Raw genomic sequence first — 14,334 nt, 5'->3', positions numbered from 1 at the left:
AGGTGTTCAGAATCAGTTTTATTGGCAAGGTACGTGTGCACATCCAGGAATAGAACACAACAACAACAAAAAAACAAAACAAAAAAAACAGTACATAAACATTAACTATTTGGTACACATAAGTCGGTGGAAAAAGATACACACTGTAAACATAATGAACAACAACATCATATAAGACTAACTTGTAATTGAGTAGGGCAGTGGTGTAGGGTACAAATATGCTGCAATAAATATTGAATAATTCTTGTGACAGGTTGCTTTACAGTATATCCATGTTCAGTACCTGTACAGTATGTACATGTTCAAAAACATTTTGCATTTAAATAATCAAGTATAGAGTGTACAGTATAGTATCACAATTAACAATTAACTTTATAAAATATTTATTAGTAGAGTATACTCATGCTTTTATCCAAGATGACTTGCAATTAGCGCATTCAACCACGTGGATACAACCTTAAAAAGTGCAAGAATCAAGAAAATGCATCAACTAAATAAAACATACTGATCTACTTTAAGTGCTACATTTACACACAATAAGAGATAGTTGTTTTTTTTTAAAAAATTGTTATCGTGTATATATATATATATATATATATATATATATATATGTGTGTATGTATGTGTGTGTGTGTGTGTGTGTGTGTATGTGTATGTGTATATATATATATATATATATATATATATATATATATATATACACACACACACACACGCATATGTATGTTATTTTTTGGGCAGAGGTGCGTCCTAAACAGATGATTATTCAGTCTGGGATGGTCGATGTGTAAAGCTCTGCTGTGCTGATGTCAGTGAGGAGTTCAATCTACCGTTGAGAAGTCAGGACTTGGTAGAGCAGAATAGGAATCAAGTCGCCACCAAAGCCAGTGAGGAGGAGTGGGTTAGTGTGGGAGAACTTGGGTAGCTTGAAGACCGACCAGACTTCTGCATTCTGGATGAGCAGAGATCAGACAAAATGTCATAGTATAGAATGCAAACAAATGTTCATAAAAGTTTTATATAGATTTTGTTGTAAAATATGTAGCAAAAAGTCATAAAACTTTAAACAAATGTCAGATGTCTTTTTATGCCATAAAAAGAGACACAAAAACATCTTTGCGTAAAAGGTCATAAAAATAATCATAAAAAATGTCATAGCATAGTATGTCGTTAAATATCATGAAAAAAGTCATAGCATAGCATGTTGTCAAAAACCGTGAAAAAGTCATAGTATAGTATGTCGTCAAAAAACATGAAAAAAGGCATAGCATGTTGTCAAAAAACGTGAAAAAGTCATAGTATAGTGTCATCAAAAATTGTGACTAAAAAGTCATAGTATGTCGTCAGAATCGTGAAAACATGCCATAGTATAGCATGTCGTCAAAAACATGAAAAAAGTCATAGTATAGCATGTCGTCCAAAATCGTGACTAAAAAGTCATAGTATGTCATCAAAATCGTGAAAAAATGCCATAGTATAGCATGTCGTCAAAAAAACATGAAAAAAAGTCATAGTGCAGCATGTCGTCCAAAATTGTGAAAAAACATCATAGTGTAGCATGTCGTCAAAAATTGTGAAAAAGAAGTCATAGTATAGTATGTCGTCAAAAAACAGTGAAAAAAGTCATGGTATAGTATGTTGTCAAAAATTGTGAAAAAGTCATAGTATGTCGTCCAAAAACAGTGAAAAAAAGTCATAGTATAGTATGTCGTCAAAAATTGTGAAAAAGAAGTCATAGTATAGCATGTCGTCCAAAATCGTGAAAAAAAGTCATAGTATAGCATGTCGTCCAAAATCGTGAAAAAGTCACAGTATAGCATGTTGTCAAAAGTTGTGAATAAAGTCATAGTATGTCGTCAAAATCGTGAAAAAATGCCATAGTAGCATGTCGTCAAAAACCATGAAAAAAAGTTATAGTATAGCATGTCGTCCAAAATCGTGAAAAAATGTCATAGTATAGTATGTCGTTAAAAACAATGAAAAATGGTCATACTATAATATGTCGTCAAAAACCGTGAAAAAAGGTCAGTATAGTGTCAAAAATTGTAAAAAAGAAGTAATACTATAGCATGTCGTCCAAAATTGTGACTAAAAAGTCATAGTATGTCGTCAAAATCGTGAAAAAATGCCATAGTATAGCATGTCGTCAAAAACCATGAAAAAAAGTCATAGTATAGCATGTCGTCAGAAATCGTGAAAAAATCATAGTATAGTATGACGTCAAAAAAAAGTGAAAAAAAGTCATAGTATAGTATGTCGTCCAAAATCGTGAAAAAAGTCATAGTATAGTATGACGACAAAAAACTGTGAAAAAAAGTCATAGTATAGTATGTCGTCAAAAAACAGTGAAAAAAAGTCGTAGTATAGTATGTCAAAAACAGTGGAAAAAGTCATAGTATAGCATGTCGTCTAAAATCATGAAAAAATGTCATAGTATAGTATGTCGTCCAAAACAATGAAAAATGGTCATAGCATAATATGTCGTCAAAAACTGTGAAAAAAGGTCAGTATAGTATGTTGTCAAAAATTGTAAAAAAGAAGTAATACTATAGCATGTCGTCCAAAATTGTGACTAAAAAGTTATAGTATGTCGTCAAAATCGTGAAAAAATGCCATAGTATAGCATGTCGTCAAAAACCATGAAAAAAAGTCACAGTGCAGCATGTCGTCCAAAATTGTGAAAAAAAAGTCATAGTATAGTATGTTGTCAAAAATAATTTTAAAAAAGTCATAGTATAGCATGTTGTCCAAAATCATGAAAAAGTCACAGTATAGCATGTCGTCCAAAATCATGAAAAAGTCACAGTATAGCATGTTGTCAAAAGTTGTGAATAAAGTCATAGTATGTCGTCAAAAATTGTGAAAAAGAAGTCACAGTATAGTATGTCGTCCAAAATTGTGAAAAAAAGTCAGTGTAGCATAGCATATTGTCCGAAATTGTGGAAAAAAGTCAAAGTATAACATGTCGTTAAAATCCATGAAAAAACGTCATAGTGTAGCATGTTGTCCAAAATTGTGAAAAAAAATCAAAGTATAACATGTCGTTAAAATCCATGAAAAAACGTCATAGTGTAGCATGTTGTTAAAATATTTATGAAAAATATCGTATCAACACACACACACACACACACACACACGCAAACAGAGGTAAAATTACACACCTGTTCTGTAATGTTGTTCAGTCTGTCTCGACAGCTTGGACTCCTTTGATTGTCTTCCTCAAACATGTTGAACCACATTAACCTAAAACCAAGAAACATAAGAGTTTTCAGCATTTGAATTTGACACACCTGCCTCAAACATCTAAGAACAGAAAACAGGAAAAGCACAATCACTAAATGATTTCACAGATAATCAAAGATATTTGGATATTTTGTTTTTTAAAAGTTCAGTGCGTAGGACTTATGCCTGGGCCACAGTGCCTGCATGAGCAGTGTGCGACATCTACCCAGCTGAACTGCTGCTGTTTACATGTGTGAGGTGTTCACACAGACAGCATTGCTGCAGACCTGCCCACAGTTATAACCATTGTATTTCCATAAATAATTCTCCACTTCTTTATGGAGCAGTGCAAAACGGTCCTGCAAATACTTAATACAAATTCTGTGTCAGCAAATGAAGGGATTCTGACCATAGGAACATTGTCAGAGGGGATTTATTTTCAAACAGAGACAGGATGTTTTAAGCTAAAAACAAATATTTATATTGCTCATGTCTGTGACAGATATCAAAACAGCAGTGAAAGTTGGTATTATGTCAATATGATTATTAAAAGACCATTGTCACTGTCTTGTTTTGCTGAAAATGTGTCATGTGGCAAAAGTAGGTAAGACTCGTATTCTTTAGATGTTCCACAGCTGAGCTGGGCCGTTCACGCCAGCAGTGTGGCTGCTCTAACCTGTTAACATTATTGCCGAAATAAAAAACGAGGTTCCATGACGCACAAGCGCTGCTCACACAGGCAGTGTGGTGTGGGCGTTAGGGGTGTATATTGGAGAATATGGAATATAATAGGGATGGGTCACGATTTTCGAATTTCGAATAGTCATTTTATTTTTGAAAAATCAATTTTTTAATGCGACTGTTACTATTTGCCGCCCCCCCCCCCTTTATTTGACATGTAATTCAGCTCCTAACCGCACGAGGGCAGTATAGGATTGGTACAGCGGTGTGAGATGGGCTACCAGCTACTTTGATGCTCTTCTACAAACAGGAGAAACATGCAGAGACTACTACTCCGCGGGGAATGTCCGCGGTCATTCGGGCTTTCATAGTCGAGCGCATTTCCGCGTTGTAGTTTCCTGTAAACATGTCCGTGAAAAATCCCCGCGATGTGAAAAATACATGCCGGGCAGTCACTGGTGCGCGGAGCTTTGCGCGCACAGGGCTTGCGTTCCGTACGAGTCTGTTCAGGCATTTAATAATGAATGGATCTTTGTGTGCATGGCTCTGGGGGGGGGGGGGGGGGGAGGTATTTGAAAAATTGTCGAATAGTTGCCACGATGTTTGAATAGTGTTTTTGCTTGTGCTGCCCATCCCTAGAATATATAATCTTCATAATTATGGTTTCATGAGGGCCATTTGTTTTCTTACATTGGCCATACGATTCTGATGCTGCGACTTCACCACTAGATGGAACTAAATCCAACACACTAGACCTTTAGTGACGTTTTTCCTAGTTCCTAGTTTTTCCTAAGCGTTCTGTTTAAAGTTGGAGACATTTTGCCAAGAACTCAACTTGACTTTGACAGAATGGTGCTTAGCTAAACAGGATCTGCACGTCACCAAACAGAGATGAGCTTCTGTGGTATTTCTCAATGAAAACCAGCAGCCAGTAATGAGTAATAACGTTTCCCACTGATCCTGATAGTTGAAGTCAGATTTCAGGCACAAATCCAGATTGTTCCACAATGTCTTTTAATTTGAGTAGCTTTTGTCTCTGCAGCAGGAATCTAACAACAAAGTGCAACAAAGACCCTGAAATCTTCTTTCTGTTGTTGCTCTGCAGCAGAAATTTAATGAGTACTGTCTTATGCTCTATGTGAATAAATTAATACCAAGAGGCAAACATATTTGGAGTGTAATTAACCAGAGAATAAAATATTTGGAACAGTTTTAGAATAAAGTCACGTGGTAGTGCTGTAATTACACATGCTATCTCTGCACTGCAGCTTACATTAAACCCCCAGCAGGCTGTATTCTTTATTCATGGCTCATCAGTTTGAGCCCGGCGGGACACAACTGAGCTCGTCGAGGTCTCTCAGTATCAGGAGATTTTTCACTGCAAACTGAGAAACCACCGACACACCTACGCTTCAGTTTTTGAGAGTATGTTTCAGGATAAAGGAATATTACGTACCATTACATATATTTAAATGGAGCATCATGTTGCGGCTTTTTCCTCATGGATGAAAAAGTGTTTAAAAATCAGTGTTTCTTCTGGATCAGAGGCCACTCAGTGATTCCTCCCTCTTCTCTCTTCCCTTGCAGTGGAGGCAGTGAGTCGAGGCCACGGACACACTGAGGCAGAAGCACACACAAACACAACACACAGATTCAGCACATATGCTTTTATATTTAACACGCAAACAGAGCACAAACACACACACACAGCACATGAAACATAACTGCATGTGTTATCTCATATGAGCTTACAGATATAAAATTTACACTTTGACTTTTTGTTTCAAATTATTTTCCTTTTCATTTTGTTGATTTTTTTACTATGATATTTTTATAGCCTTTTATATATTTCAATAACACTATCAAACACAATCACTCTGTTATTAAGTATTGATTTGTGTGCGTGTCATTTGCATTTCATGACTCTGCTGCAGCTTTCTGAGCTGATGAGATTCAAGACTGATTTTTTAATTTTTATTTTACATTTCTAACTGACTGTCGTTGCACCCTGAAATCCTTAAACATCATCACAGCTCACTAATGATTGTTTGAATTAAACAATTCATATTTGGGTTTCTAACCATGAACAGTAAACTGGAATTGCATTGTGGGATTTGGAGCTGCTTTTGAGCACAAACAAAGCAGTTAAGACGAGTTGTACATCTCATGGTAGCCAAGCTGTTTTTGTTTGCTATTTAAATCCTGAACATTATATTCATGATTCAATAGCTCTGACATATAAAGAATTAATATATATATATATATATATATATATATATATATATATAATTAATACATATTAAGATTAATGAAACGTATTTAAAGGTCCAGTGTGTGAGATTCAGGGGGAATTAGTGGCATCTAGTGGTGAGGACTGCAGATTGCAACCAGCTGAAACTTCTCCTGATTAGAATTCCTTCAGTGTTCATTGATTGAAAGGTTTTTACCGTGAGCTATATAACCTGCACAGGTCTCTTTCTTTCCAAAACAAACAAACCAGGTAATTAAAGCGGTAAAAACACTGAATAAAGCAGGTTCATGTTACAAATCAGTGTTTCTCCAATGCTGTTTGACATGGCCGCTAGCTTAGGAACTGCTAGTGCCTGCTCATCATTTTTATCTGATAACTCAAGATCCAAATGTTCAGGAGGTTTTCACCAGGAGCCGAATTATCTACAGAGGTATTATCCTCACTAAAACAAACGAAATCCATGATTTGAACCAGTAAAAACACAAAATAAAGCAGTTTCGTGTTAAAAAAACAAAGTGTTTTTTCATTTTACATGGTGGTGCAACATGGTGACTTCCGTAGATGAGGACCTGCTTCCTATGTAGATATAAACAGCTCATTTTAAAGGCTCATTTATGCTCAGTGTTAGATTTGCAGACATACAGAGCCTTCTCTCTGTACTCTGTTAGCTTTGTCCTTATTTGTGCACATTTCCTGAAAGCCTGGGGATACAGATGCAATGGAGCAGTACCAGCAGAGATCGTAGAGGCAGTGTAGCCAAGTTTATGCAACATACGACCATAGGAAAAGACAAAGAAATTTAAATAATGGTGGCATAGAACATATCCGTGATATAGTGAAAAGAATTATCTATCCACATGTTAGAATGTAATGTTATATGGCTGCACAGACCACCACTGTCTACAACGCTGTCTCAGTTTAAAGGTACATTATTACGACCTCCTCCACCGTCACCTCATTTGTTGTTGTGTAAAACTTTTGACTCGACCCTCTAGTGCCACCTGTTCTCTGCAAGCATGAAGGGCGCATGGAAGGGCAGTGACATTAACAATGTTTGAAACGGACGTATTTATTTTCGTGTGTAAAGAGAGAAGAAATTAGCCGTAAGGTAACGACAACATAACGATTCTTATTTTCAGGGGATTATACTAGTCTAACAGACTTTTCTGCCAATGTGTCCCCCTTGATCTGACACACTGGACCTTTAAATGTTTGCTCTATTTGTTAATATACAGCTCAGCTGCCCCTCTGCAGATTCACTGAGCTCACACACAGTCAAATGGTTGAACATTAAGGCTTTAAAACGCAAGAATAAATCTGCTTTTAGAAAATAAAACACTCACATTTAGATTGAAATGCTCCATCAGTTAAATGTTCTACCAGTAATAAGAGTTACTAACGACGCTTTCAATCACTTTTTATTGACTTGGCACAACATCTTGTTTTCTGGAATGACGTATCCGAAGAGACACGGTCAATAAAACCTGATAAAGCATGTTTTGTATTACGACGACACGGCTGATCCTTCTGTTAGATTTTAGTTTCTAAAAGCAGATTCATCCTGCTGTTTAAATGCCTAATAAACTGCCCGACAGACTGTGTGAAAGCCCAAGTGGTTTAATTTGTCAAACTTAAAGCCATTAGAGAGATTATGTCACGCATAATTAGAATTGAAAGGAGACAACATTTTAATTAAGTGGGATTGACTAAACTATCAGCATGACCTTTTTGTTGCTGTAAGTAATTATGATGATGGGGAAACGTGATAGAAATAGAAATTGGAAGAAGAATTTTCATGGTATTTAAGTCGACTGAGATGCAACAGACTGAAACTGTTTATTGTCTTCTTTTATTTCTGTTTGTTTTGGGCACTTTTTTTGTTTTGTCTTTATACATGAGGCAACTGTTGTGATGTTCTTTGTTCCAGCAGCAAAGAAAAGCTAAACCTGGCGTCAGTCATTTATCTGAATGTGTCAAAGCAAATTAAAAAAGACTGTATACATTTAAGCAACAATGCTGAGGCAACTCAAACAGGTTGACCAACAAGTTGCTTTGTGTATCACCTCATTAACACTTTATTATTTTTATTATTTATTTTTAATATAAAATCATTTTGATTTCTTATTTATATGTGAATGATGACTGATTATTTAACTTATTAATCATGGTTTTTTTTTCTGAGCCAGTCATTTCATTGATCTGTTCATTTCATTTCATTTCATTTCATATTTATCAAAGCACTTGATCATCAGAACATTTTGTGGCACCTGATTGATTGTTAATGACAATGAATAAAGTTTTGAATTTATGTTTCATTTATTAAGTCTACTTGTTGTTCATTCATTCATTCACTCGCCTTCTACTTACCTAACAAGCTGCTGATCTGTCGATAAATCATCAAAAGAGAAATCTGTCTGCATCAAACCTAACAAAAAAGTGAACAGTAAGAATCTGGGATAGTAAAAATATTTTAATTTAACAAGGTGAGAAATAAATAAAGGCGAAGACAAACTATAACCAAATAATTTAAAATTTTAATGTCATGTTCCAGTTTTTTTTTTCCCATTGTCGTACTAAAAAAAGTCTTCTAAAGAGGAAATTTTTGACTCACATAAGAATCTTTTTGCATCAGGAGGCTGCTGTCGTTTATCTTTACGTGGTCCCATTTGGTCGTGTTTCCTGTCATCTCCACTTCATGAGATCTGTGAACAAAAGGAAAAATATTTACACTGTCAGAAAAGTTTTAAGGAAAAGTACTCAGAATGTGAAATTTAATGAGTCCAACATCAAAGACGACTTTGTTGTAATCAAAATCATATTCTACACCTCCTTTGGTCTATTACAACATCTCAACAAACACTGTTTTCCTGCGTCGCCCAGCAGGAGCACAACTCTTCCATGTTACAAATCATACATGTCATGTGAACCCTGCGACTAAGCAGTTCTCACATTCCCACACACTCCAGCACGGTTCTGTCTCAGCACCTCGAGTTGTGCAACGTAGGGGAGTTATTTTAAAACTGATGAATCAAACGATACACAATCCAATGCACGATTCCTCAGTGCTGGAGAATGTGTAAATACAGTTGCACATTCTCTGCAGTATTTTCTAACCACTTGTTTTATAAAGTTTTGACGTAAAGTTGTCTGGACTCACGTCGTCTGTCGTCTCTGCAGCGGGAGCTGTACGACATGGAGCCGTGGGAGAGGCCTCGAGAAGAGTTCAGGCTCCACAAGAAACTGGGAGAGGGACACTTTGGAGAGGTGTGGGAGGCTCTGTGGACCACAGAGAACAAGAAGGTGGCCATAAAGACGCTGAAACAAGGTACGAATGTTGAGAGACACTGTAGTATAAATAGTAGAGCTTGTTAGAGATATCTCTTGGATTGAAGGTCATTTTAAATGCATTTCCTTCCTCATAAAACAAAGTAGATTGTTTGGACATTTTTAAACCACCTCTGCTTACATCCATGTTTGCCATCTGAATCTGGAATAGTTTAAAAAACATTTTAATTTGACAAGATGATGACTAGATAAAAGGCAAAGGATAACCACATATTTCAAGGTTTTATCATCAAAGTCCAGGTTTTGTTCATCATCAGATTATAAGAGAGTTGTCTGAACATACTTGCAAAGCAGAATTGTTTTGAACATTTTAAATCCAGCATTACTTACATCCATGTTTGTGCTAGTCTGCATTCCTCTTCTGTGCAATCTGTTGGTGCACTGCTTCTTTTCTTGACACATAACGCCACCTGTAGATCAGTGGAAAAGTGTGAAACTATTAGCAAGAGTGTGTACTGTGTCATTGGCGTGCACAACATACAGTACAGACCAAATAGAGACTCAAACATATCACTCGATAAGTAGCAGTCAGATACTTCCCAGGGTACCTTTAATTGAAGCAGTAAAACCAGATGGCAACTATTAAAGGAACAGTATGTGAGATTTTGGGGGATTTAGTGGCATCTAGTGGTGAGGAGTGAAGACTGCAACCAGCTGAAAATTCTCTTGGTTGGAGTTCCTTCAGTGTTCATTGTTCAGAAGGTTTTTACCAGGAGCCAAATTATCTGCAGTCTCTTCTTCTCCAAAACAAACAGACCAGGTGATTTAAACCAGTAAAAACACATAAGCCCACTAGCCCACGACCTGCTAATGTGTGTGTATCTTATTTCTCTGATAACTTAAAGGCACTGTATGTAAGAATGTGGCCAAAACGGTTACTGCACTCAAATTCAAAATACTGCCGCGAGTCGTGTCCGCCCCCCCTCCCCTACAGATTCGAGGTTGCTGGACAGCGGCACGCTGGAGACTGATTTGTTTGCCCACGGGCGGCTGCCATGGCAGGGCCGCATCGCCCCGCCCTTGATCTTCGGTTTTCCAGTGGTCCGTTCGAGCAAGTCCGGCTTCTCTGCTGCTAAGGCTGCTGCCGGGATACAGCTGAGGAGGAGCCAGCTGCTAATACTATGTACCGGGACACTGCTAATGCTGCTTGCCGTGCTGCTGTAGCTCAGTCGTAACTGTAACTGATGCTGAGACTCTACTGACTGCGTGACTGGTAGACGGCGGTGGGTGGTGCAACAGGCCAAAACACAAATTCAAAACATAAACACGATTTGCGGATCGTAAATTTTTTTTTTTTAAATGCAAATATTCTGGCTGTACTATTGTTGTCGGTGAGATCAGTATGTTATATGAACATTATTCCTTAGTCTCTGTGACATATTAGGAGGATTTTACGACTATTTGCTTTAGATTTCTTACATATAGCTCCTTTAAGATCCAGACGTTCAGGAGGTTTTCACCAGGAGCTGAATTATACGCAGAGGTTTCTTCCTCTCTTGCACAAATGGACCAGTGATTTAAACTGGTAAAAACACTGAATAAAGCAGTATCATGCGGTTCTTACTACGTTGGCCAGCGTGAAAACATGAATAGCCCTGTCTGGAGCCAGTGCTTGGTTTGTCCGTTCTGGGCTACTGCAGAATCATGGTAGTAATAAGGCGATCTGTTTTTCCGATGCTGTTTGGCATATCAAAGAAGGGCAGCTTGCTTACAACATGGTAATGTGTGCGGATAACTTAATGTACAGATGTTTAGGAGATTTTTACCGGGAGTCAAATTATCTACAGCAGTCTCTTTGTCTCCCCGCTGATTTAAACCGGTAAAAACACTGAGTTCAGCAGTTTCACATTACAAATCAGTGTTTTTCCGATGCTGCTTGTTACATATGAGCTTCTAACTACAGTGGCTGATGTGACAACGTGAATAGCACTATCTGGAGCCAGTGTTTGGTTTGTCCGTTCTGGGCTACAGTACAAACATGGCATTTAACATGGGGATCTCCATAAACGAGGACACACTCCATATGTATATATAAACAGCTCCTTCTAAGGTAACAGATACACAGCGATTCTTATTTTCAGGTGATTATACACTAAAGAAAACATACTTATTATGTTTGATTCCATTTCTGCCAATATATCCCCCTAAATCCTACACACTGAACCTTTAAAAACTGATTTAACAGCCCTTGTAAAATGTGTTTTTGCTGACTTTCAATTCACACACTACTGACCACACCGAACAGTTAACAGTGAAACACGTAGGACTTTCAAACAGAGAACAGATACTGAAAGAAGTGACAGGTTTCTGTTCACTCTTTCCCTTCTTACTACCTTGCCTTACTTAATTCCCTTTTGAAAATAAGTGCCTTTCAATGTACCAGAGAGGGCAGTGAAACACCAGCTTTTCAGTCCGGTGGTAGATCACTCTATAAGGCTGTGTGCAGAGCAACAACAGCGCTGCATCAAAAAACACAAGACATTGTTTTTTTGGAACCAGACACAAACCAGGAAGTCCAGATTAAAGTTTATCACATGATTAAACACTGTTTTGCTTTTCTGTCCTGACACTTGAAAGGACACAAGAATGAGCCCAGTGCAACACAATACCTGAGATACAGTATCCTACCTGGAATGTGTTCCTGCATGTTTTGATTGGCCAGTGCACGACGGCACCAACAACCCTGGTGGAGCACAGCAGCTGGTCATTCAGGAAGCTGAAGTTTAATATGGACAGATGGAGGGATACATGACAAAAACACGATGAGTGTGACAGAGTGATGCCAACAAATGGAAGAATGGAGACAGAGACGTGGAGGTTATTAAAAGAGTGAGGGTGAAAGAAAGTTTTAAAATTTTGTAAAGTGGTGATCGAGAGATGAATGAAAAGAGGGAGGAGATGGTAGGTAAAAATGTAAATTATGTTGGAGAAGGACAGTTTGGAGAAATGTGGGAAGCTGTGTGAAGAAGAGAAGACGTGATTGTAAAGATGGCAATGAATGCTGAGCCAGATTAAAGCTGGTGGAGGCAGATTTCTGGAAAAGGCACAAAAAACCCACCTGAATTTTAAACTGCACACGTACTTCATACAGTAATCTATACGAGCGCTAGCAGTTAATTCATTTCAATCATCCCCATCGTGAATTCTATGAGAAGTACAGTCATGTTTTCTTTGCAAACGTGTGGGCCTGTGCAGCCTTTTGAAATGACGCACTGTAATCCAACGCTCTAGCTATCATCAGCTATATAAACATGGTCTTGAATTATCCACAGCTGTCTTTGGCTCCTGTTAGCAAAGGCTTAACTATTAGGAAGATTTTCTCTCTGTCACTTAAACACATTTTTGGGTTGCTTCGCAGTGTAGGCAGTAGCTGCAAACGCTGGAATAGCAACTCTCTTCACAGGATTCTCTGCCATTGATTCAGACTTTCACTTGTGGCCCTCAGAAACATTTTTGTGACATGAAATGAATGTATTATATTTTAAACATCTGTGGTTCATTTCCATACTTCTACTGTCAATATCTTACCTTTAATACACTGATTGGCTACTGCATCAAACTGCGCCCCTTAACAAGCATCTATTAGGTTAGGAATGACAACCTGTAGAAAGCTACTGGTTGCTTGGCGACCAGTGGCAACTTGCGAGTGTCTTGGGAATTATGTTTGGTCATCAGTGCTACTGCTGTTAGCTTAAATTAGCTATTTTAACAGACAACTCACAGTTCAATGTGGAGGTGAGATGGGGAAGCCACCACTAAAAAACACTGTATGGTTAAATTCGCTCAATATGCTGAATTCAGTACTCAAGGAATTTAACGCTAACACCACTGTGAGACCAATACCAAATCATTCAGAAAGATAATGGGTGAAAAGCACAAATGTGAGGCTGACCATTTGAAACATGACTTATCTGCCCGACAGTCAGGTTTATAAATCATGTGAAAAGCAGTGAAGGTGTAGCTCATAAAATTGCTAACCTAGGTAAGCAGCTCAGTGATGAAGAGAGACTGCTTGTTTAAAGTTGTTGGACATTGTCCGTCCTTAACCTTTGTGCCACTCAATGATATACTGGCTCCCTAAATTGACACTAAGGGCCTTTGTACACGAGGTCCATTTGTTTTGTCTAAAATTGTCACATGTCTAAGAAAATATATATGACCTCATGCTGTGTCAATCACGTTCGCACAGTGACTTTGAAACTTTATTCCGTCATAACGTGTTCGGATCAGGTTGGATTTTCTACGCTTTTCAAATCCATTAGAAGAGAGCCTTTAGAGACGTTTGACCAAGAATCAGTGAAGACAATGTGGCAGCAGGAAACATCCGTGACAAGACAGAGGAACAGGTCCCACAGTGTCCTTTCATAACTCGGAAAGCAGGTCAGATAGTAATATTCAGGTGGATGATGATGAAGAGAAGGAGAATGTGGACTGCACACAGACAGAGACAGAGGACAGCTCCACTGCTTCATGCAGCTGCGGTGCCAAATGCAACACACGAGAAGAGAGAGTGGTGACAAATAAGTCCAGTGGAGAGAAACAATTCATTCAATAAATAAACACAAGAAGAAGCGTAGTGGATAGTGCCAGTGCCCCATGTACAGAGGTGATGCCTCGCTGCAGCGGTTGCGGGTTCGACTCCGGCTGGCAACCATTTGCTACATGTCATCCCCCCACTCTCACTCCCCCATTTCACTCTCTCCTGTCAATTCTATCCTGTCAATTAAAGGCAAAAGCCCCCCAAAAAAAAGACTCAGTGTCCAAAGGCCAATAGGAATGACCTGTGATTGGCTAAACTCTCCTGTCACAGGCTAGACTTTCTAAAGCTTGAAAAC

The 14,334-nt window shown here is 38.1% G+C and overlaps 1 protein-coding gene and 1 long non-coding RNA gene across 2 annotated transcripts in view; one reads left to right on the top strand and one right to left on the bottom strand.

Moving 5' to 3' along the window:
• srms (src-related kinase lacking C-terminal regulatory tyrosine and N-terminal myristylation sites) overlaps positions 1-14,334 on the top strand; it is a 43,118-nt gene that overhangs the window by 15,264 nt on the left and 13,520 nt on the right. The window contains exon 4 of the mRNA XM_033628875.2: positions 9,332-9,479. Within this exon, the coding sequence (XP_033484766.2) occupies positions 9,332-9,479 (148 nt within the window). The remainder of the gene's footprint in view (positions 1-9,331; positions 9,480-14,334) is intronic.
• LOC117258225 (uncharacterized) lies at positions 743-9,259 on the bottom strand. The gene is made up of 5 exons (XR_004501751.2): positions 8,766-9,259; positions 8,522-8,579; positions 5,360-5,520; positions 3,162-3,243; positions 743-952 (listed from the first exon to the last, which is right to left on the bottom strand). It is a non-coding gene; the product is annotated as an uncharacterized LOC117258225 (long non-coding RNA).

Source organism: Epinephelus lanceolatus, chromosome 8 (genome assembly GCF_041903045.1).
Source record: "Epinephelus lanceolatus isolate andai-2023 chromosome 8, ASM4190304v1, whole genome shotgun sequence".
NCBI classification, from domain to species: Eukaryota; Metazoa; Chordata; class Actinopteri; order Perciformes; family Serranidae; genus Epinephelus; species Epinephelus lanceolatus.
Note: the sequence above shows the minus strand (reverse complement) of the source record. Positions and strands in the feature narration are given on the sequence as shown.